Genomic DNA, 21,580 nt, shown 5'->3' on the forward strand with positions numbered 1-21,580 from the left:
AGCAAAAAAAAAAAAAAAAAACGATAGAGACAAAATTGAAAGTTTGAAAATTTATTTACCAATTATTAAAGTGCAGACGGGTGTATCAAGTACTTTTTGTGAGATTCCACATCGATTGGTGAGGGAAATAAAGACCTGACTATTTGACACAGTTACTAATTGTTCAAGGACGTATAAACAAAACATTATTTTTTACGATTGAGAAACATATAAGACACAACACGAAAAGTCGGGACCAGATGCGTATAATTCAACCTAAAAAATAAAAAATAAAAAAATAAAAAAATAAAAAAAATGGTCCTTATGTGGGGTTGTTGTGTAATTGTATATTCCAATAATAACCTCGTGGTCTCTCTAAAACAGCTGTCATTTTTTTTGAGCCACTTCCACCCCTTTCTTCCCTGCCCTAATTGGGTGTTGTAATTATTAATTAAACCCTAAATAAATAAATAAAATCTTAGTGTATATATATGTGTATATATATATATATATATAACCCAGGCTACAGGGATGTTGACACAGACAGCCTCACATGAGCTCAACCAGGTCAATACATGGGGACCCTCTTCTCCTCTCATCACCATAACTCTTTCTCTCTCTTCCTAAACCCCCAAAACAAAGAGAGAGAAGAATAAGAAATTAAATTAAATTTTTAAAAACTATGACATTTTTATTCAATTCCTTACCCTCTTTCTCTTCATTTTCCACTTAATCTTGAAAAAAGTTTCAATTTTTCCATCTGGGTTTTGTGTTCTTCAAAAAAAGTTTCAATTTTTCCATCTGGGTTTTGTGTTCTTTGGTGTTCTTGAGATTCCTACACAAAACCCACTTCAAAATTCTCCTCCTTTTTCATGGATTTTGGTTCATCTTCAAGATTTCATCATCAACATCAAGAAATAATGGAAGAGTCTTCTAATTCTGGTGTTTATATAGAGAAAGAGCATATGTTCGACAAGGTTGTGACTCCAAGCGATGTGGGAAAATTGAATCGTTTAGTGATCCCTAAACAACATGCTGAAAAGTTCTTCCCTTTGGATTCTTCATCAACCGAAAAGGGTCTTCTTTTAAGCTTTGAAGATCGCTGTGGTAAGCTATGGCGGTTTCGTTACTCTTACTGGACTAGCAGCCAAAGCTATGTGATGACTAAAGGTTGGAGCCGCTTTGTTAAAGAGAAACGACTTGATGCTGGTGATATTGTCTCCTTTCAAAGAGGGGTTTGTAAAGATCGGTTTTTTATTGATTGGCGGCGCCGCCCTCCTCACACGGCGGTGGAGACAGCTTTTCATCACCATGGTGGTGGTGGTTGTGGCGGTGGTGGTGGTGGTTATGGTGGTGGTGGACAATTTCCGCCTTACCAATTTCAGCTTCACGGCCAGTGGAATCCAGTGGCCACACCCTTATCTTTACACAGGGACCACGCCTTCCACTTGCAGCAGAATAATAGTGTTCATAATAATGTCAGCCTATTTCATACCACCTATAATCATCAACCGATCGGAGGCGGTGGTTGTGACGGTGGGGCGTCGGTCTTTTACGAATTGAGATCCCCGGCAGCACTGCCGGGAGTCGACGACGGTGGCGGTCATGGAATTGGGAAAGCTGCTGCAGCTAAGACATTGAGGCTATTTGGTGTCAATATGGAATGTGTAGTATCTGAAGATTCCGATGACGACGAGGGCGACAAAGTAACAACCTCGACTTCGACAACGTTGTCATCTCAATTCTGTGTTTATAACGGAATGCCGATGTCGATGTCGATGCCGACGAGCAATCCCGACGTACCGATCACCGACTTTTTCGAAAAAGGGAAGTCGTTAGATTTTGGCACTTGACAAACTGAATCCACCCACATCTCCAAACAAGAAGAGAATCAAACAGTGAGACATCTCAAATTCAATATGTTGTTCATTCCTTTTTTAACGTTAAATTGTGAAACTAAATTATGTTCTTATGTTCTTATAGGTGGTGATTGCTGTCTCTAATTATTTGGACAAACGGCTAAGCCCATGCAGGTTTTGATAGATGGCCTTATAAAGGTTGGTTTTATGGCATATATCTTCATATATTATATTCATTAAAGATCGATCTTTCGATAATCGTTCGATGAATACGAATTTTATAACACAGTGACGGTTTCTTCGAATAATTTTTGGTCGAAAACCCTTTTTTCGAACGCTCACTCTCCAATTTTGGCTGTTAATGATGACACAATGTACTTTAAGCAGTAGATTTTGGTGTGTGGATTTGTTATGATTACCAATTGTAGCAACTGTGGAATTTCACTGTTTTATGTCACATTCTTTACTTCATTAGTAAAATTGTTCTTTCTGTTCTATTTCTCTTGTTTTGAACATAACCTTATGGAATTTGAATGTTGATCAATGATCTTGGAGGGACTGATGATAATAAATTAGCAATAGTTGAAGGATGAAATAGCAAAAAATTACATCTTTTTCAGGTCATTTATGGCAGTGTTTAACACAAAAACACATATATACCATTCTGATTTCAGAAAGAAAGCTTGGTTTTAAGTATTTATTATGTGACAAGTAGTTAGCATTTATGTTCATAGCTATGCTTTTTACTCCTATGTCTTGAATTCTCTTAAAGGGAAGTACTTTTTTTGCTATTATTTTGTGTTCTTATAATTTGAATTGCTAGCTAGAAGCTTAACGATACAATTTTTTGGGGATTTGAATCTCGGATCTGTTGATCGAGAGTCTATGTGAGATCCCACGTCAGTTTGAGAGACGAATGAGTGCCAGCGAGGACGCTGGGCTCATAAGCGGTGGATTGTGAGATCCCACATTAGTTGGAGGGGGAACGAAGCATTCTTTATAAGGGTGTGGAAACTTCTCCTTAGTAGACGCGTTTTAAAAACTTTGAGGGAAAAGTCTAGAGAGGACAATATCTGTTAGCGGTGGGCTTAGGTTGTTACCGTATATATATCTTTAACTCACATATGATCTATTTTAGGTTCATAAAACTCTTTGTTTTGACATAAATTAAAGCTTTTTAGCATGAGAATTCTTAGAAATGAACCTATTCTATATATCTCCCTTGCTTCGATTGTATAAAAATGTTCTTGGAAACGTCTTTGTGGGTCATGTCGTTAGATGTCTGAAAGAGAAATTGTAAAAGTACTTTGAATTTACATATCGTGTTATCGTGACAAGACATGCAGATCTTTTAATACATAGGATTTGTACTAGGTTTTGTTTTTTGTTTTTTGTTTTTTTTTTTTTTGTTTTTTGGTGTTTAGATTCTTAAATTATATGCAATTTGAGTTCTCCCACCTTCCTTTGTGATCTTGTTCTTAAAAAAAAAGTGATATAATAATAAGATTTATCAGTAGTTTCTCAAGAATTTAGGGTTTGAACAAGATGTTAAGACATTGTTTGGACCAAAAAACATAGCAGCTAAGCCACGACAGACAAATAATGTCGTTGCTCAATTAAAATCTAGGATCAAGCAGCATGCTTTGTCTGACACACTACTTATTTTGATGAATTACAAATTAACTTTGATAAATTCTATACAAAAACAGCAATTTTTTTGGTTTTCTTGTTGTTGTGATGTTGTTGATGTTCCTCATGAATATCACTTTGTTCTTGGTGTTGTGCAGTTTTTGGGTATCTAAATGGCAGTGGAAGAAGCAAGTTCTTGTGTTCTTTCTCATAAATTGCCTCACAAGAAGCCAATTTGGTGTTGTTTATAGGTTTTGAGATCTTTTCAAAGGTGTGTATCTAGTTTTTGACATGTTTTTTGTTCTTTGTCGTGTAAAACATTCTAATTTGTGCTTTAAAAACTAGTTTTTGATCTATTAAGAAGGGATATGATGAGCAGCTACATGTTCTTAAATACTTATATGAACAAGAAACTCATAGGGCTTGATTATTTGATAGCATATATATACCAAACCCTAACTTGTTTCATATAGATATATAAACACACATGAAATATTAGAAAAATATGTGTATTATATTTGATGAAAAAAGAGGGTTTGAGAACATGATGGAAATGGAAGGGAATTGGGAGTGGAAAAAGGGTATCCTATTGTTGATATGCATAGAAAAGAGAAGGGGTAGGTGCCCTATAAGTGTGGGGTAGGTTTAGGCATATATAGGGAAAGATAGCATCTAGAATCTAAAATTCATTCACGGAGCGAGATCAAACATCGGTTAGGGAGTAGAACGAAACATTCTTTATAAGGGTATGAAAATCTCTCTCGAGTAGACGCGTTTTAAAAATCTTGAGTAGAAACTTGAAAGAGAAAGTCCAAAGATGACAATATCTGATAGAGGTGGGTTTGGGCTGTTACAAATGGTATCAGAACTAGACACAGGGCGGTGTGCCACCGAGGATGTTGGGTTCCAAAGGGAAGTGGATTGTGAGATCCCACATTGGTTGGAGAGGGGAACGAATCATTCTTCATAAGGGTGTGGAAACCTCTTCCTTGCAAACGCGTTTTAGAAACGTTCAGGGAAAGCCAAAAGAAGACAAGTATCTATTAGCGGTAGGCTTGGGATGTTACAAATGGTATCAGAGCTAGACTTCGGGTGATGTGTCAGCGAAGACGCTAGGCCCTGAAGAGAAGTGGATTATGAGATCCCACATCAGTTGGAGAGGGAAACAAAGTATTTTTTCATAAGGATGTGGAAACCTCTTCCTAGCAAACGGTTTTAGAAACGTTCAGGGAAAGCCCAAAGAAGACAATACCTACCAGCGGTGGGCTTGAACTGTTACAAATGATATCAGAGCCAAACACCAGGTAGTGTGCCAGCAAAAACACTGGACCCCGGAGAAGGGTATGTAAACCTCTCACTAGCAGACATGTTTAAAAACCTCGAGTGGAAGTACGAAAGGGAAAACCCAAAGAAGATAATATCTGTTACGTCATTACACATTCATTCATTCGTTCATTCTCATATTCATTGATTAGTGTTAAATGAGTTGAGGTGAGTGGAGGGCATGCAGTAGGAAGCAGCAGCAGCACGCAGCAGCAACAGCAGCAGCTAAAACAAAGGGCATGCAGTGAACAGTAGCAGAAAGTAGGTAGGGCTGGCTGGTTGGCTGGCTTATACAACTTTATTTTAAAGCTTGTAACGAAATGGGATAGTAGTAGCCCATTTCACCCATATCTCCTTACCTCTCTCATTAATTGTACTGCAACTCCTAAACCAAACAAACCCTTCTGACCCCTTTTTCCCACTCCTTTGGATATTTGTATGTCACCCTCTCCCCTTCTTTCACTTTTTCTATGCTTCACTCCTTATACCCTCTAATTCTCTACGCCTCCTCCATCTCCATGCAATGCTATCAATGCCCCTTTTATGCCTCCTTCTTTGGCAAACAAGAGTTAACCTAGGTAACACCTTCCCAATCATACATACCTCTAGGTCAATGAATACGGGACGATCATGTCTTTCTCTTCTCGTCATAGATCATAATCTAGTGGGTTCTAGTTTTAATATCTTTTCGAGAAATTGAGTTAGCTAATCTTGATATATAGTCAAGAATAGAACAGATCAATTACTTTTTGAGATGGGCTGAATTGTTAGAGTTTTTCATGGCGAATAAGAAAGAAATGAAGATTAAGAGTGTAATGCTTCATACCCAGAATTCAGATCACGATTTGGAATCCGAATTTAAGATTAGGTAATTGCAACATTCATATGCAATATGGTTACGTTACCTACTTATTCAGAAACTTCTAAGAGTGAATATTATCCTCACACTGTCACAGGTTCTTTCTACATGTTTTGTCTCTACTCAACATAAAATTACTCAAAGTAAAGTTGCAACAACTCCAGTAGGTCAGCCCCAACGTAAAATTACTAAGTTGTAACGGCCCAAGCCCCACTGCTAGTAGATGTTGTCCTCTTTAGACTTTCTCTCAAGATTTTTAAAACACGTCTAGTAAGGAGAGGTTTTCATACCTTAAAGAGTGTTTCGTTCTCTTCCCCAACCAATGTGGGATATCACAAAAGTACGCTTAACTTTTGAGTTTTCTAGTTACCTTACTGGTATAGATCGTAACTTTAAACTTTTTAGAACCTTTTTTTAGTTACTTTATTCTTATGATTCCTCTCATTCAGATGTAATGATAGTATATTCGTATCTGACAACAGACCATTGGAAGACCAAGTTGGGTTAATCTATATATATATATGATAAAAATGCATGGTGGTATATTATATATATATGAGAGAGAGAGAGATATGGGCTATGTATGCAATAGGGTGGGGTAGGGGTTAGCATAGGACAATAGGATAGCTTAAAGACAGACATATGGGGTTTAATTAAATATTGGTGCAGAGAGCATTAAGAGTGACAGTCGGCAGCCGATCCCATAAAATTAAAACAACACACATGCCAAACTATATTATAAAATATAATATAATGTATCAATGTATATATAAATTTATCAAAATGTTTAAAGTCCGTACGACTGCCAATCACACACACTTTTTTTTTTTTTTTTCCTCTCTCTCTTCTCTCTCTTCTCTCTCTCCACCCTTGAGAAGCTCCATAGGTCCAATGAATTATGGTAAATTTATAGAATATAGAAAGTAATTTTGTTTAGTGAGAAAATAACGTTACACGAGAATATGAGTAATTGTTGAACTTCGAAACTTTAAACGGAAAGATTACGATAAATTTAATTATATTTAGAATTTTAAAATTTAAACTTCCGACTTTAAGAGCGTAGCATTTCTTTCATCATTGAATTTGGTTCATATTGATATCGGTTTTGTTGAATTAAAAAATAATTATTTGATTTAAATGATTAAATTGTAAGTTAGTATTTTCAAACATAATCATGATTATATAATTTTTATTAGAAAAAATAATAAGAACCTATTAGTAAAAAAATATATATATATATAAATTTATCGACATGTAATTTAATCTCCGTTGTTTTATTTTTATTTTATTTTATGTATTAATATTTATATATTAAATTAGAGGATTCAGTCAAGAAGCCCTTATAGCTCAGTGGTAGAGCGTCAGTCTTGTAAACTGAAGGTCCGTAGTTCGATCCTGCGTGAGGGCAATGCATTATGTATTTTAGGCATTTTCGCGCTAATTCTAAAATGAAATTCTTATTTCCAAAACTAACCAATGAATTTTTGTAATTCCAATTTTACCCCTATTGGCTATTTTGATTTCCCATCATTGGTGTATTTACAAGCCTTCAATACTATATATATTATATATTGACTTACATATTTCATATACTAGTAACTCATATACAAAATATAAAAACTTTATAACACTTGTAGCTTCAATTCTCCTACCATCGACATCGGGTTTTGGTTCTATCTAAAAAAGTCAACAAGCCCTTATTGTTCAGTGGTACAGCGTCAGTCTTGTAAACTGAAGGTTCGTAGTTTAATCCTGCGTGGGGGCAAATATTATTATGTAGTGATTATGTATATATATATATATTACGTCTAGAATTATCGCCCTTGACATTAGGGCGGGTGAGGGCAAAATTGTAAATTCAAGATTGAAAATCCTTGCCGTGTTTGACATTTAAATAAACCTTAAACCTAAAAGTAAGACCCAGAAATAATAAATTAATAATTAAGAGAAATAATTCTCACATCATATTTCCTTTTCTTTATTACGCAATAATCTTTTCTTTTATTTATTTATTATTTATTTTTTTAATTTTCATTTCCGTCTTCTTTCTACTTCTCTTCACTTTCTGACTGCAAATTTTCCTCTTTGGTTCTGTTTTAGAATTTCATCATCTCTCGTGTATGAGGAGCTACGATTCTTTCATGAAACTGATCGGCGATTCTCTAGTTTTGATGAAATCGATCGGCGAATCTCTGGTTTTGAGCAACGATATCGATGAGACGCCGAATGGATGATGATGATGATGCCGTGCGGCTGCCGATTTTATAGCCACCGTCGATCATCGTTTTCCTCGGGCTACTGATATCCAGGTATGGTAATGTTCACATCAGTTCGCCGTCCATTTAATCATTTGGAGTTTTGGATTTTAGTGTTGGTTTATTTATGGATTGAGAATACTGGCTATGTTTTTGGAAATTACTGTTCATTCTTAACTCCGTTAGGTATTAGGATGTAGTTTTTTGTCGAGGGATGATATTAGTGTTGGTTTATTTATGGATTGAGAATACTGGCTATGTTTTTGGAAATTACTGTTCATTCTTAACTCCGTTAGGTATTAGGATGTAGTTTTTTGTCGAGGGATGATATTATGGCGGAATGGAATCTGTATTGTTTGTCGTGGATTTGCGGAATTCTAAATTAGGGTTTTAATTTCCCCCTTTTTCCTGCTCCTTGCTGTTTGTTTGCTTAGGGACTGCGAATCGTTACATGAATACACGGAATCACGAGCTGGCTTCGTTTCTGATTTTCTGCTTTTTCTGCTTTTGGCTTTCTCCTCGCATGATTATTAGATACTTAGGGTTTGGAAGGTACCAAGATTTGTGCATTGGGTTGGACGACTGTGTCAGGAAGCAATGCGCTGTTCTAGCCCAATGTTGTTTGTCTTCTTGTAATAACGCTGCTCTTTTTAACCAGAAAGGCATCTCTCCATTCTTTAAATTAATGTCATTCTCTATTGAGGAAGAGTGTTGCTTTATATATAAAGATTCCAACAAATAGGGCTCTCATTTGTCCAAGCTCTTTCCACTGTTCTGTACTGATGTCATTATCACTTTCCTCGTTTTCTCTTTGTTTGCTTGCCCTCAGAAAAGGAGATGGGGTAGCTGTTGGAGTATTTATTGGTGCTTTGGATCTCTCAAACAGAGGAAAAGAGTTGTTGTGCACGCTGTGTGTTGGTACCAGAACCTGGTCCTCCTTCAGCTGAGGCTCATGAAGAAGATTCATTGCACTCACCCGATATTGAGCTTCCACTTGCTGCACCCCTCCCTCTTCCCCTGTATCCTTCCTTCAATCTGAGCCACCTTCTGCTACTCGTTCACCAACATGTGTTCTCCTGATGGGCCTTCCTCCATTTTTGCCATTGGCCCATTTGCTCATGAAACACAGCTTGTCTCCACCTTTGAATCAACTGCTCCCTTCACTCCTGAGTCTACCCACTTGATTAGGCCTTCTTCCCCTGAAGTTCCTTTTGCTCAGGTTCTTCTACCTAGCCTACAGAAAGCTGAGTCTGATAATCAATGTTCATTTCCTAATGATTACTTCCAATCTTACCAATTCTATCCTTGCAGCCCGATTAGTCACCTCATATCGCCACGGCCAGTCATTTCTCGTTCTGGGTCGTCATCGCGTTTGCCTGATTGTGATTTTGCTTCCTCTGGCTCGCAGTTTTCGAATTTCCCATTAGAAGTTCCACCTACATTATTGGACCTTGACAAATGTTCCACTTATAGCTGGCAACAACGGCGAAGCACTGATTCTTACTCTCAAGATTCTATAGGATTCAAATCAAGTAATGATTTTGTTTTGAATCCCCAAATTTCAGAATCTATGTCAGATCACCACGCAACAAATGAATCCCAAAATATTCGAATTCTCATTGATGGAAGCCGAAAGGAGGAAGCCTGTTGCTGCTAATCATAGATTCTCATTTGAGTTATCTGATGCAGATGCTTTATTAAGAAGCGTAGGAAGTAAGCCGCTGGAATCAAATGAACTGGAAGTTGCATCATCTCAATTACATGAACCATTTGAAACGGCTAAAGAAAATTCTCCTGCTGTCTGTCATACCTCAAATGGTACAGAAGAATATGCAAAAACAAACGGTGAACATGCACATCAGCATCAAGAACACCACTCCCTTACCCTTGGGTTTGTGAAGGAATTCAATTTTGATCATGGCAATGGATGTGATACTCTTTAAGCCATATGTAAATTCAGACAGGTGGACGGATGCAAAGGATATAGAGACAGAAGGCACGACCACTAGAGGAATGATGGGCATCATGTGCTTTTCCTCGAAGTTGAGCAAACTGGTGCTTTTCCTCGAAGTTGAGCAAACTGGTGCTTTTCCTCTGGAATCTCCTCTTGCCCATCATGTGTTGCATGATATGTTAGACAAACTGCTAGAGGAATGATGGGTTTGGAAGGTAAAAAAGAGGTCAAATCATGAAAGAGCCAAACCAGAAGCCATTTTCTTTTCAACAATATGACCTAAAACAAAGCCAGATATCATTAGAATGACGGATAGAAATTTGTAGATTCAATAGGCTCCTCACTTGAATTGTAATAGAGATTACTACTCTATAGATTGAAAGGTTGTGAATATGTTGATAATAAGTGCTCGATCTTTTCATAGTTATTTCTTATTGGGTTGGGCTACCAAACATTGCAGAACTGTCTGTAATCAGAAATGCTTCATTCTATGAAATGAATGGGCTGAAAATAGAATAAGAATTACAGAATCGTTACAGCATACTGTTCTTGTTCTGAAAGGTAACCAACGTGTTGCTGCTTGGTTCTTTTTACTATATTTAGAACTTTCTTGCAATGCTTTACATGAGCTGGTTGGATATGCCTTTTTCATTATGAACACATTTCCAAATACACTCTAGAACACAGCAATATGAAATCTACAAGGACTATGGTATCTGTTTCAAAACAAAGCATTACCAACTCATACTTGTATCTGTTTCTCAAATGGCACTTAAAACTACAAACAATGGTTCATCTACTTCCACCATTAAACTGTCCATATATCTCTAACATGAAGCCTGAGATGAGAAGCTAAGAGTAAGGAAGGGTTTTTTCAAAAGAGATACAATTATTTAGGGGTAGTTAGATCCATACTGAAATCCCACAGCTTCTTGGCCAATTCCATATCTTTGGCATGATTGGTTGGGTTGGCTATATTACTATCCACAAAATACTCTCCACTTACCCCTTTGACTTGGGGATTCAATGCTACATAGCACTGAGTCGCCGCTCCCTACATCCAATGAAAATTTATTCACATAGAGAAACCCACCTGAGAGAAACTCTAAATAAACAGTCTTGAACAAAATTTGGGGAAATGAATTCATAACATACCTGCCGGACGTTTTTAAGCACAAATGTAGCAATGGAAGTAGCAACAGCTGTTTAAAAGAAAACAACTCATATACTCAGACACCAACAGATGACAGAAAACCAAGGGCAGGAAATAAGAAAAGGTAATGAAGCATAGATAGCAATCTGGTAGATGTTTATATTTGTTCAAAAAACTTTTTGTTCTTAATACCCGGGAGTCGGAGCTATGTATACACCAATTTAAACATAGTTCAACTAGTTAAGATAAAAACTAGTTAAGACATGTCTTCGACCAAAAGATTAGACTTCGACCAAAAGATTAGAGATTCTCAAATCTCCTACCCATATATGTAGATATTAAAGTCCAGGTGCTAGCACCCTTCTTTGGAATGAAACATACTCGGACAAACCATAAGCTACCACCTCGGTCGAAATGCAAATTAAAATGCCCTATATTCTACGGTCTAAACAAGCATCTGATTAATGTAAAAAGAAAAAAACATCTGACTCGTGCTAGTTTAAGTAAAAAGGCAGACCTTACGTCTTGCATCTAGTAAACCAGATTTGGCTTATACATGTAATGCGCAAGAAAGTTACCATTAATGAGACCATGGAAGCGTAGTAGGTTGGTAGCAGCAATTGCTCCAGGATGAAGGGCGTTGGCTGTTATTTCCACCCCTTCTTCCTATTGAAAAGAAGTAGAGAAATGATAGTCACCTACTCAATTTGACTTCATAAGATAGCTTGGAAAATCAATACGAAAGAACAAACAGAACTGCAGGGAAATCAGTAACGTAAACCATTAGTGTAACAACCCAAGCCCACCGCTAGCAGATATTGTCCTCTTTGGGCTTTCCCTTTCAGGCTTCCTCTCAAAGTTTTGAAACGCATCTACTAGGGATAGGTTTCCACACCCTTATAAGGAATGTTTCGTTTCTCTCTCCAACCAATGTGGGATCTCACAATCCACTCCCTTGGGGGCCCAACGTCCTCGCTGGCACACCATTTAGTGTCTGGCTCTGATACCATTTGTAACACCCCAAGCCCACCGCTAGCAGATATTGTCCTCTTTGAGTGTTCCCTTCTAGGCTCCCTCAAGGTTTTAAAACGCATCTACTAGGGAGAGGTTTCCACATTCTTATAAGGAATGCTTCGTTCCTCTCTCCAACCAATGTGGGGATCTCACAATCCACCCCCTTGGGGGTCCAGCGTCCTCGCTGGCATACCGTTCGGTGCCTGGCTCTGATACCATTTGTAACCATCCAAGCCCACTGCTAGCAGATATTGTCCTCTTTAGGCTTCCCCTCAAGATTTTAAAACGCGTATACTAGGGAGAGGTTTCCACACCCATATAAGGACTGATTCGTTTCCTTCTCCAACCAATGTGTGATCTCACAATTAGAGTGTCTAGTTGAACATCTATACAGACAAAGACTAAAGTTTCTGGATTATGAAAGCATTGAAACGACTAAATCTCGAAAGGATATAAGTTTCAAGGTTCACTTGATTATTCCCCCTTTGACTACCCCGATTATCGTACATATAAAAATCCTGCCTCATTTAAGGTTCAAATTCTAAAGCTCTGGTTATACATTCAATAACTAAACCAATAAACACCTTCAACCGCCTGGCAAGCTCTTTGGCATGCAATATGTTGGAAAGCTTTGATTGTCCATAAGCAAAGATAGTTCTGTACCTAAAATTTCACATCATACAATGAATCACTACATAACATTCAAGGAAGCTTTTGAGGACGTAATCATCAAATAAGCAACATAGATCGTTACTCTGATTCGTCATTGATTTTATCGAAACGAACTCCTTCGCCATATGTCAATCGGTGACCCTCCGACGACAGATTGACAATCCTTCCCTCCTTTTTGCATTCAACCACAGTTTTTTTCATAGTTTCCAGCAGAAGGTTCGTCAGAAGAAAATGTCCTACAAAAGAATGATAATAAGAACTGATCCCATTACAAATCTTTTATTTGAAACATACCTATGTGGTTTGTTGCAAACTGCAACTCCATGCCATCATGCGAAAGCATAAACGGAGTCGCCATAACGCCCGCATTGTTCCTTCAATCAAAGAAGATATAGAGTTGTATTATTATCAAATAAGCAGATTTCCCAGGCAAAGAATTTTAGTCTACCAGCTTTAATTCAGTTCTTACATTAGAATATTTAGTGCACGGCCTGATGCAATGTAATCTGATGCAAATTTCCTTACAGATTCCATTGAACTAAGATCTAACTCCATGACATCAATTTTGGCTGAAGGGGATTCTTTCAGTACTGCTTCTTTTACTTTTTTCCCTGCTTCAACATTTCTTACAGCCATAATGACATAGACTCCTCGTAATGCAAGAACACGTGTCGTCTCTTCACCGAGACCACTTGAAGCTCCTGAAATCATGAGGAAGGAAAGGGAAATGAACTACATGTTTCGAAGTTGGAAAACTTCAACAGTTCTTTAGATTAAGATCTTCTATAGATCAAAATGAAACATTTGAAGTGAATGATTAGAGAAAAGTATATAGAAAAATCGAACATATGAGAACTAAATCTAGAAATTCATTAGACTGTTTCTGTGGTATCTCACATTGGTTGGGGAGGAGAACGAAACACCCTTTATAAGGGTGTGGAAAACTCTCCCTAGCAGACGCGTTTTAAAGCTTTGAGGGGAAGTCTGAAAGGTTAAACCCAAAGAGGACAATATCTGCTAGCGATGGGCTTGGGCCGTTACAAAAGGTATCCGTGCCAATGAGGAGGTTGTTCCCCGAAGGGGAGTAGACACGAGGCGGTGTGCCAGTAAGGACACTGGGCCCTAAAGGGGGTGGAGAAAGGAACGAGTGCCAGCAAGGAAGCTGGGCCCTAAAGGGGGTGGATTGTGATATCCCACATTAGTTGGGGAGGAGAACGAAACACCCTTTATAAGGGTGTGGAAACCTTGCCCTAGCAGACGAGTTTTAAAGCCTTGAGGGGAAGCAATATCTGTTAGCGGTGGGTTTGGGCCGTTACAGTTTCCTTCTCAAATCAGCTTGAAAAGAGTTTGATTACCCTTAACCTTTCCGAAAAAAACAGCTCAAAATACATTTACGATTAGTATATGGATGAAAACCGTTTACCCATCACCTCCCTCCTTCGTTTCCTCTCTCCTTTGCTTCAATCTATAACCTAACAATTTCTTATACAAAACCCCACCAAGTCCCAAAATCAAAATCTCCCCTCAAAACACAACAAAACGATGAATTGTCAAATACAAAAAAGGCTGACAAAGAAATATCATCTTAAATTATTGAGAAACCTTCTGAATCAACGACAACAAATAGACTAATTTGAACTACAAAGAAAAGTTGAACAAAATCTTCATCTCTACAAATTTGGTATTGCACACGTTTTCTTTCTTTTTTTCCTCCCACTAGTTGTCCTCAAAATTATGTCGTAAACGTATCAACTCTCACTCAACTACTAACGTATAACCATGTTAAACATTTATGTCCTAAGGTCCCTTGGTGATTCCATTTTTTTTTTTTTCTTCTTCTTGTTATAGTCTATAACCTTGAATGAAGGGGCAGCTTTCGATATCGAAGAATGAAAGAAGGGGAGTAAGAGGATACTGAAAAAGATACGGTAAAAAACGAGGGAAATAAAATTTTTCCATGGATATTTCTTAGCAGCTTATGAGTATTAATGAAACTTTTGAAAGCAAACGTGCTTCAAACTCCATGTCTAGAAACTTTGTTAGAAGTCCATCCAAACTCGGTAATGCTTTGTTGATATACTTGCACATTCTTGCAAATGGACATTCTAGTTCCATTTCTACTTCAGTTTCTAAGTAAGTATAGAAACCTAACAAATAAGCTCAATCTATACATAAATCCTCAAAGAAAACCCCATTACTCCATAGATTTCTGCATTCTACATATAAAGGATACACAATATACACTTGATTGAGACTGAACGGTCCAAGAACAGCTACAGAACGGGCTCAGAAAACACAGAATTCATATTATACCCAAGAAAGATTTGCAAAACAGCTAGCAATCAAGTAGTGAGTCAATAACAAAACAACCTTAATCCAATCAAAAGACAAGGTATCCAGGTTGCTATAAATAAACTAAATCACCATCGATTTTGTAAACAACAAAACCCAGATCAAAGAAGGGATTAAAAGAGAGGGGAAGAAGGAGAAAAAGGGGAAGGGGATGAAACGAAACCTGTAACAATAGCAGTGAGGCCATTCCCATCAATTCCTTCTGTGACTTCTTCTGCGGTAGAACGGGCTGAGAACCCAGATGGTCCGGTCCATCCAAAGATCCACATAGTTGAGATTGATACAAATACAAATTGGTGAATCCGGCAAGGCCCTCGTCTTAGTGTTGCTCCAGACTCTGTGGTTTGAGTACTCGTTGAAACTGCACTCTAAAAGTTTTGTTTTCTTTTAGAATAAACCCTCTTTTGAAAAGAAATCAAGGTTTTTTTAGACTAGGAAATTACAAGTTTGCCATCTTCTTGTGGTAGATGGCTATTTTCTTCGGGTGGTTCATCATTAGCAATCTTTCTCTGAATAAAACTGTGATTTGGAAAATTTATCATGAATTACAACTGGGTTAGTTGTTTCTGATTATGGGTGAGCCAAAAAAATCAAAATTTTAGTGACTAAGAGTGAGAAGGCAAATAAGTTGATTTCTTGATTTTCTCTCCGTGTTTTAGATTGATTTTATTTGATGGTTTGCTTAACATAATATTAGGATCGAGAATCATCGTTTTTCATATGAGAATTTCTCTATCTATAGTTGGAGGTTCTCAATTTTGAGTCTAAACCCGTATTTTAGTTGACATTTAGGAATTTGGTCAATAATTATAGATTTTCTATCGAAATTTGAATTTTTTTTTACCTCCAATCCGAATTTAATGAAGTATTTTTAGATGAAATATAATGTTCCAAAGTCGAAAATTAATTATTGAAACATTTATGGCTGATTTTAGTGCCACTTTGACCTAACTTATTAATTGCAGCCAAGACAACATTGTAAAACAGTACTTTGGTTGCTCCTAGTACTGCAAAAACAAGCCTTGGTTTTTTATTAAGACATTTATTGTCGTTTGGTTTCCTCCTTTCCCATGTTCTTGGAACTATCCTTTCACCCACATGGTTGGAAGGGATCTAGACTTGACAGTTGACACTTCGATTAAAATCATTTAGTTTTTTTTTTTTACTTGATTTTTTAACTTTAAAAAACTTTTGGTTTTCTATTTTATATCTAAATTTGAACTATAAAAATATCTAATAATTCAATAAATTTTTAAAATTAACTAATCTATTTAGATGTGAGTTCAATTTGACTCGAGATATTCGAGATATTCAATTTTGTGTCTAGTAAGTTCGTAAATTTTAAAATTGGCAAATGACATAAAATTAAAAAATTTAAGTCTTATTGGAAAAGAATTAAAAGTTTAACGACTTATTAAACATTATTTTACCATTCAAAGACCAAATAGACACAAATTTATAAGTTCATGATGTAATGGCTGAAGCCTATCGATAGCCGATATTGTCTTCTTTAAGCTTTCCCTCTCAGGCTTTAAAACGCATCTTCTAGGGAAAGGTTTCCACACCCTTATAAAGGGTGTTTCATTCTCCTCCCGACCAATATGTTACATCACATTCGATCTCAAATAAAACACCACAATAAAAAATATGCAAGATGGGCAATTTTCAAAAGCTGAATAACCTCCTGTAAAGAAAAGAGACACTGATTATTGAATCCAGTAAGCTTATTCATATCCCCATAAGTACATCAACCATGCAATGAGATGCTTCCTACAGTAAAATGTGAAGGAAGCTATGCAATGAATTTTTTTTTTTTTTTTTTTGCTTCATGTACTGTATTCTAGCTGCCTAGCGACTTCTTCGACATGAACCGTGTTCTCGCTCTCTACTGAAACGGTAATCCTCGAGCTTGCAAGAACTACGACCAAGCTGAGTCTCATGGAAAATTTAGGAGCTTGTTCACAGCCAAGTCTAGTTCATCAACATTCTTCCTCAAAATCTTTCTAACCAAGAATTAAGGAAGTGGGTAATGCAGAGGACTTAGATATCAGATAAAGAAGTATTAGTATGCTCAGGTTCCCAATTCTAAAGAGCTAAAGCATTAAAATGGTCTACTAGGCATGAAATAGAAAGGATACAGCTGAGCAGCTAGATTGTCCATGCCTTTCATTTCCTGATTCAATCTGAAAAACACAACAAAATACAGTCCAAAGTTACAGCATCGGCCATATGATTATCTTTAAGATATGAAATTGTGATTTACTAGTCATCATCAGATAGTATAAAGATGTGTATAATGGAAATTAAGGGCGAATGGACTTGAAATTTAAAAGAGATCTTAATGATTTTGAATTAGAGAGATGAACTAGACTAATCCCATTAGTTCACCGCTCAAGCCCACCACTAGCAAATACTGCCCCTCTTTGGGTTTTTCCCAAAAACGCGTCTGTTAGAGAGAGGTTTTCATACCTTTATAAAGAATGTTTCGTTCTCCTCTACAACCGATGTGGGATCTCACAATCCACCCCCCCTTCGGGACTCAGCGTCCTCGCTGGCATTCGTTCCCTTCTCCAATCGATGTGGGACCCCCTAATCCACCCCTCTTCGAGACTCAGCGTCCTTGCTGGCACACCGCCTCGTGTCCACCCCTCTTCGGGGCTCAGCCTCATTGTTGGCACATCATCCGATGTCTGGCTCTAATACTATTTGTAACAATCCACGCCCACCGCTAATAGATACTGTCCTCTTTGGCCTTTCCCTTTTGAGTTTCCCCTCAAAGTTTTTAAAACGCGTTTGTGAGGGAGAGGGTTCCACACCTTTATAAGGAATGCTTTGTTCTCCTCCCCAACCGATGTGGGATCTTACAATCCACCCCCGTTCGGGACTCAGCGTCCTCGCTGGCACTCCTTCCCTTCTCCAATCAATGTGGAACCCCCTAATCCACCCCTCTTCGAGACCCAGCGTCCTTGCTGGCACACCGCCTCGTGTCCACCCCTCTTTGGGGCTCAACCTCTTCGTTGGCACATCACCTAGTGTCTGGCTCTAATACTATTTGTAACAATCCAAGCCCACCGCTAATAGATACTGTCCTCTTTGGCCTTTCCCTTTTGAGTTTCCCCTCAAGGTTTTTAAAACGCGTTTGTTAGAGAGAGGTTTCCACACCCTTATAAGGAATGCTTCGTTCTCCTCCCCAACCGATGTGGGATCTCACATTGACTAACTTCACTTGTGAAACAACATAGTCGGAGTCATAATTAATACAAGTAAAAAGACACATTGATTTGATTTCTACTAACTTATGATCAATCATTGATAGTACAAACACAACTCTGCCAATATACTAAACTTTTCTAAATCTTATGTTCCCTTCGGATCACATTAAAGAGAGTTCTATGTGATAGCTATGCAGATTTGTAGTCAGGGACAGCCATCCAACATCTATTGAAGAACTATATAATTTCACACTAAAAAACTATGAACACAATCAAACTAACAGAGGACTCATCAAGAGGACTTACTCCTCATTATCACAGAGATACACCAAATAGTTTCTCAAAGCGCCTAAGTTGTAGTTTTTATCATTACATTAATAAATATCTCTCAAAACTTTTATGCTGTTCTTTCATTTCTTAATAATTTTTGCAGAAGACTACCAAGTAACAGTTATATCCACAATTATTTAGGTGCTTGGTGTCACAATCGTACTTTTGATGGCAGCAGACTTGCGATTGTGTGGCACTCATTTCCCAACCACAAGTGAGCTAAGCCAATTTGTTTTTACGTCACTTACACTAAGCGACGTATGCTCGAGCCTTTGGCCTCGGTTTAAGAAGAAGGTTTTAGAAAATGAGGGCAGAGAGAGATTTTCGAAGAAGAGGTTTTGAAAGATGTGTTATATATGCAAGCAAAAGAGTAACAACAACGGCTCACAGTATATAATTATTGGTAGGGAGAAGTTGACAACTAATCATATCCTCCTATAGTACATTTTGAGGCATTTCATGTCTGACAAGCCTAGACATGATTTTTCTGAAACGTCATACTTCCTAGATATACAAAAGTAAAACACTAGAACATGGAAAGACATAAAGGGTTTGGCTTGTCATGGGCATGCAGCCATGGGCAACACGCCTTGGACAAGCATGACCGTGACACCTAGCATCATATGTTCGAGCAACATTTCTGATACAATTGAGACAACAGAAAAGTTGTATTTCTAATTATCAACATTTCATAATTAAAAGAACTATATAATTTCTGGAAGTAACCGATGAAGAAGAATCCTATAATTAATGATACATACCTAACATCCTTTTCTAAAGTAACAGTCTACTACGATTGGGTAAAGATGCATAACAGGTTCAACAAAAGCATTCTTTATAAGGGTGTTGAAATCTCTCTAGCAAACGCGTTTTAAAAACTGAGGGGGAACTCGAAAGGGAAAGCCTAAAGAGGACAATATCTACTAGCGGTGGGCTTGGGCCGTTACAAATGGTATCAGAGCCAGACACCAGACGATGTGCTAGCGAGGAGGCTGAACACCGAAGGGAGTGAACACGAGGCAGTGTGCTAACAAGGACATTGGGTGCCGAAGGGGGGTGGATTGGGGGTCCCACATCGATTGGAGAGGGGAACGAGTGTTAGTGAGGACGCTGGGTCCCAAAGGGGTAGATTGTGAGATCCCACATCAATTGGAGAGGGGAACGAAACATTCTTTATAAGGGTGTGGAAACCTTTCCCTAACAGACGTGTTTTAAAAACCTTAAGGGAAAGCCCAAAGAGACAATATCTGCTAGCGGTGGGCTTGAGCCGTTACAAACAACCTCTTTTAGATTAAACTATAATTTTGGACCCTTGGGATAGAATCTTTTAACAATAAAGAAACTTTTTATGTGCGTGTTTCAATCTAATCTCCTACTAGAACTTGGTACAAGAATTTCCATGTATCATTTTATGCAGCAGGTTGTAAAAAGCTACAACATTCACAGAGCAATCACATTTTGACAAATGAGTAAAATATTTAAGTTATTAGTCATAGAAAATACTGACAGCAAAGAAATTGAAACCTATAGAGCAAAGGAGATACCAGAAGACATTGAAGCATACCTCAAGGAAGAATTTATGTATCGATTACCCTTTGTTGCCGCATCAAGCACTACAAGGTTGAAAGAACAGAAGAGAACTCATGTCAAAGACCATCAGATGAAAAACAAGGTCTTTGTTAGTAGTATGGGAGAGAACTGATTGCAACTAATCTCTTTCCAAATTTAGTACAAAAACTGGCACAAAGGCCGATCACATAACACAGATTCTAGAACAGAATAATGGACATGTAATAGCCCAAGTCCACTATTAGCCGACATTGTCCGCTTTGGCCTGTTACACATCGCCGTCAACCTCATGGTTTTAAAACACGTCTGCTAGGAAGAGGTTTCCACATCCTTATAAGGAATGTTTCGTTCCCCTCTCCGACCAATGTGGGATCTCACAGGACATAAAGATAAACAGATAGAATTTTGATTCATACAGGAAGAAGTACCCATGAATGTAATCAGTTTAGTAGTAACAGTAGTAGACAATGACACATCTAAACTGCCATCATACTCGGCCATTCCTGTGAATCAAAATCATTACTATGTTGACTTACCAGATTCTTGAAGGCGGCCTGCAGCATCGTTGAAGCAATGCATATGATCAATAGAGTTGCTGGTGACCTACAAGATTATACTATTTCCACTCAGATAAACTGCTTGGCAAGAGGAAACCCAGAATCATTGCTCCAGAAATTCATGCTAGAGTGGTAGATTCCAGTCATTATTAAAGGGGATAAAATCAGGTTCGTCCAGTAATAATCAAATCTGGTGAAGTACTCAAACTCAAAACTCAAAACTCATTCATCCGATCTTCAACATATTAAAGCAAAATGAAAATGGGGCGTAAAAGAAGAAGGATGCAAAAACTATGAGACCTCGGAGAGAGTCGAACGCAGGGAAGCGAAGAGAGAGGTAAAGCTCTCGGCAATGGCGAGAGAGTCCTTCTCGACGACATCAATGGCTTTGAAAATCTCGGTATGGCTCAACGAAGATCTGGGTCTGGTGCAGTCCTCAAGAACAGAACAAGTGGGCGTCTCGGGAATGGCCGAATTTGGAGATGTCGCCGGAATCTGACGTCCGGCTTCGATGCTCGACGAAGAATCCGATGGGGATTGCTCCATTTCTCGATGTTTTCCGACCTACGCCTCGTTTAGGAAATTAGTGAATTATAATGAAAATCGATCATAAAGTATTCCATTTGTCTCCTTAGTTCTAATCCATAAAGTTTGAAAAACTATGTAATATTAAAGGATGAAATTGGATTGAAAAAAATTATAGCTCTAATTGCTCTCAAATTCATCTTAAAACACGCTTGAAATCTCAATAACTAGTTCGTGAATAAATGAATTTCTACTCTAAGTTGAAACGTTTATGAATCGTCAAATATACTAGTACAATTTCAAAAAGAATAGGAGTAATTTTCAAACGGGTACTTTTT

General features: G+C 37.8%; 3 protein-coding genes, 1 non-coding gene and 1 pseudogene across 5 annotated transcripts; 3 read left to right on the forward strand and 2 right to left on the reverse strand.

Annotated features, from left to right (window-relative positions):
• Window positions 1–543: 543 nt before the first annotated feature.
• On the forward strand, window positions 544–3,935 carry LOC111437661 (B3 domain-containing protein Os03g0120900-like). 2 transcript variants are annotated; one of them, XM_023075739.1, is made up of 3 exons: window positions 544–1,879; window positions 1,966–2,036; window positions 3,626–3,935. In XM_023075739.1, the coding sequence occupies exon 1, from the start codon at window positions 852–854 to the stop codon at window positions 1,830–1,832; it is 981 nt and encodes a 326-aa protein (XP_022931507.1). In that variant the 5' UTR covers window positions 544–851; the 3' UTR covers window positions 1,833–1,879; window positions 1,966–2,036; window positions 3,626–3,935. The 2 variants fall into 2 exon arrangements, with proteins under 2 accessions (XP_022931507.1, XP_022931506.1); XM_023075738.1 differs by having other exon boundaries at window positions 545–1,877; window positions 1,963–2,036.
• A 1,634-nt stretch (window positions 3,936–5,569) lies between these two features.
• On the forward strand, window positions 5,570–10,285 carry LOC111437547 (annotated as a pseudogene).
• On the forward strand, window positions 6,986–7,057 carry TRNAT-UGU. Its single transcript has one exon. It is a non-coding gene; the product is annotated as a tRNA-Thr (tRNA).
• A 197-nt stretch (window positions 10,286–10,482) lies between the features above and the next one.
• Window positions 10,483–15,441, reverse strand: LOC111437662 (short-chain dehydrogenase TIC 32, chloroplastic-like). The gene is made up of 8 exons (XM_023075740.1): window positions 15,213–15,441; window positions 13,167–13,398; window positions 12,992–13,071; window positions 12,780–12,933; window positions 12,610–12,688; window positions 11,590–11,677; window positions 11,014–11,060; window positions 10,483–10,912 (listed from the first exon to the last, which is right to left on the reverse strand). The coding sequence occupies exons 1-8, from the start codon at window positions 15,316–15,318 to the stop codon at window positions 10,748–10,750; spliced, it is 951 nt and encodes a 316-aa protein (XP_022931508.1). The 5' UTR covers window positions 15,319–15,441; the 3' UTR covers window positions 10,483–10,747.
• A 1,295-nt stretch (window positions 15,442–16,736) lies between these two features.
• LOC111437668 lies at window positions 16,737–21,486 on the reverse strand. The gene is made up of 5 exons (XM_023075746.1): window positions 21,018–21,486; window positions 20,697–20,763; window positions 20,156–20,204; window positions 17,188–17,232; window positions 16,737–17,052 (listed from the first exon to the last, which is right to left on the reverse strand). The coding sequence occupies exons 1-5, from the start codon at window positions 21,261–21,263 to the stop codon at window positions 16,986–16,988; spliced, it is 474 nt and encodes a 157-aa protein (XP_022931514.1). The 5' UTR covers window positions 21,264–21,486; the 3' UTR covers window positions 16,737–16,985.
• Between the last annotated feature and the right edge of the window lie 94 nt (window positions 21,487–21,580).

This window comes from Cucurbita moschata, unplaced genomic scaffold (assembly GCF_002738365.1).
Source record: "Cucurbita moschata cultivar Rifu unplaced genomic scaffold, Cmos_1.0 Cmo_Scf00064, whole genome shotgun sequence".
NCBI classification, from domain to species: domain Eukaryota; kingdom Viridiplantae; phylum Streptophyta; class Magnoliopsida; order Cucurbitales; family Cucurbitaceae; genus Cucurbita; species Cucurbita moschata.

Coding starts and splice junctions, on each gene's coding strand:
- LOC111437668 (XM_023075746.1), bottom strand. CDS start 21,263: ATGGAGCAATCCCCATCGGATTCTTCGTCGAGCATCGAAGCCGGACGT. Junction 20,764..21,017: donor TGCGTTCGACTCTCTCCGAG/GTCTCATAGTTT, acceptor ATAATCTTGTAG/GTCACCAGCAACTCTATTGA. Junction 17,053..17,187: donor GACAATCTAGCTGCTCAGCT/GTATCCTTTCTA, acceptor ATTCTTGGTTAG/AAAGATTTTGAGGAAGAATG.
- LOC111437662 (XM_023075740.1), bottom strand. CDS start 15,318: ATGTGGATCTTTGGATGGACCGGACCATCTGGGTTCTCAGCCCGTTCT. Junction 12,689..12,779: donor AAAATCAATGACGAATCAGA/GTAACGATCTAT, acceptor GTGAAATTTTAG/GTACAGAACTATCTTTGCTT. Junction 11,678..12,609: donor AGCTTGCCAGGCGGTTGAAG/GTGTTTATTGGT, acceptor TCTTTTCAATAG/GAAGAAGGGGTGGAAATAAC.
- LOC111437661 (XM_023075739.1), top strand. CDS start 852: ATGGATTTTGGTTCATCTTCAAGATTTCATCATCAACATCAAGAAATA.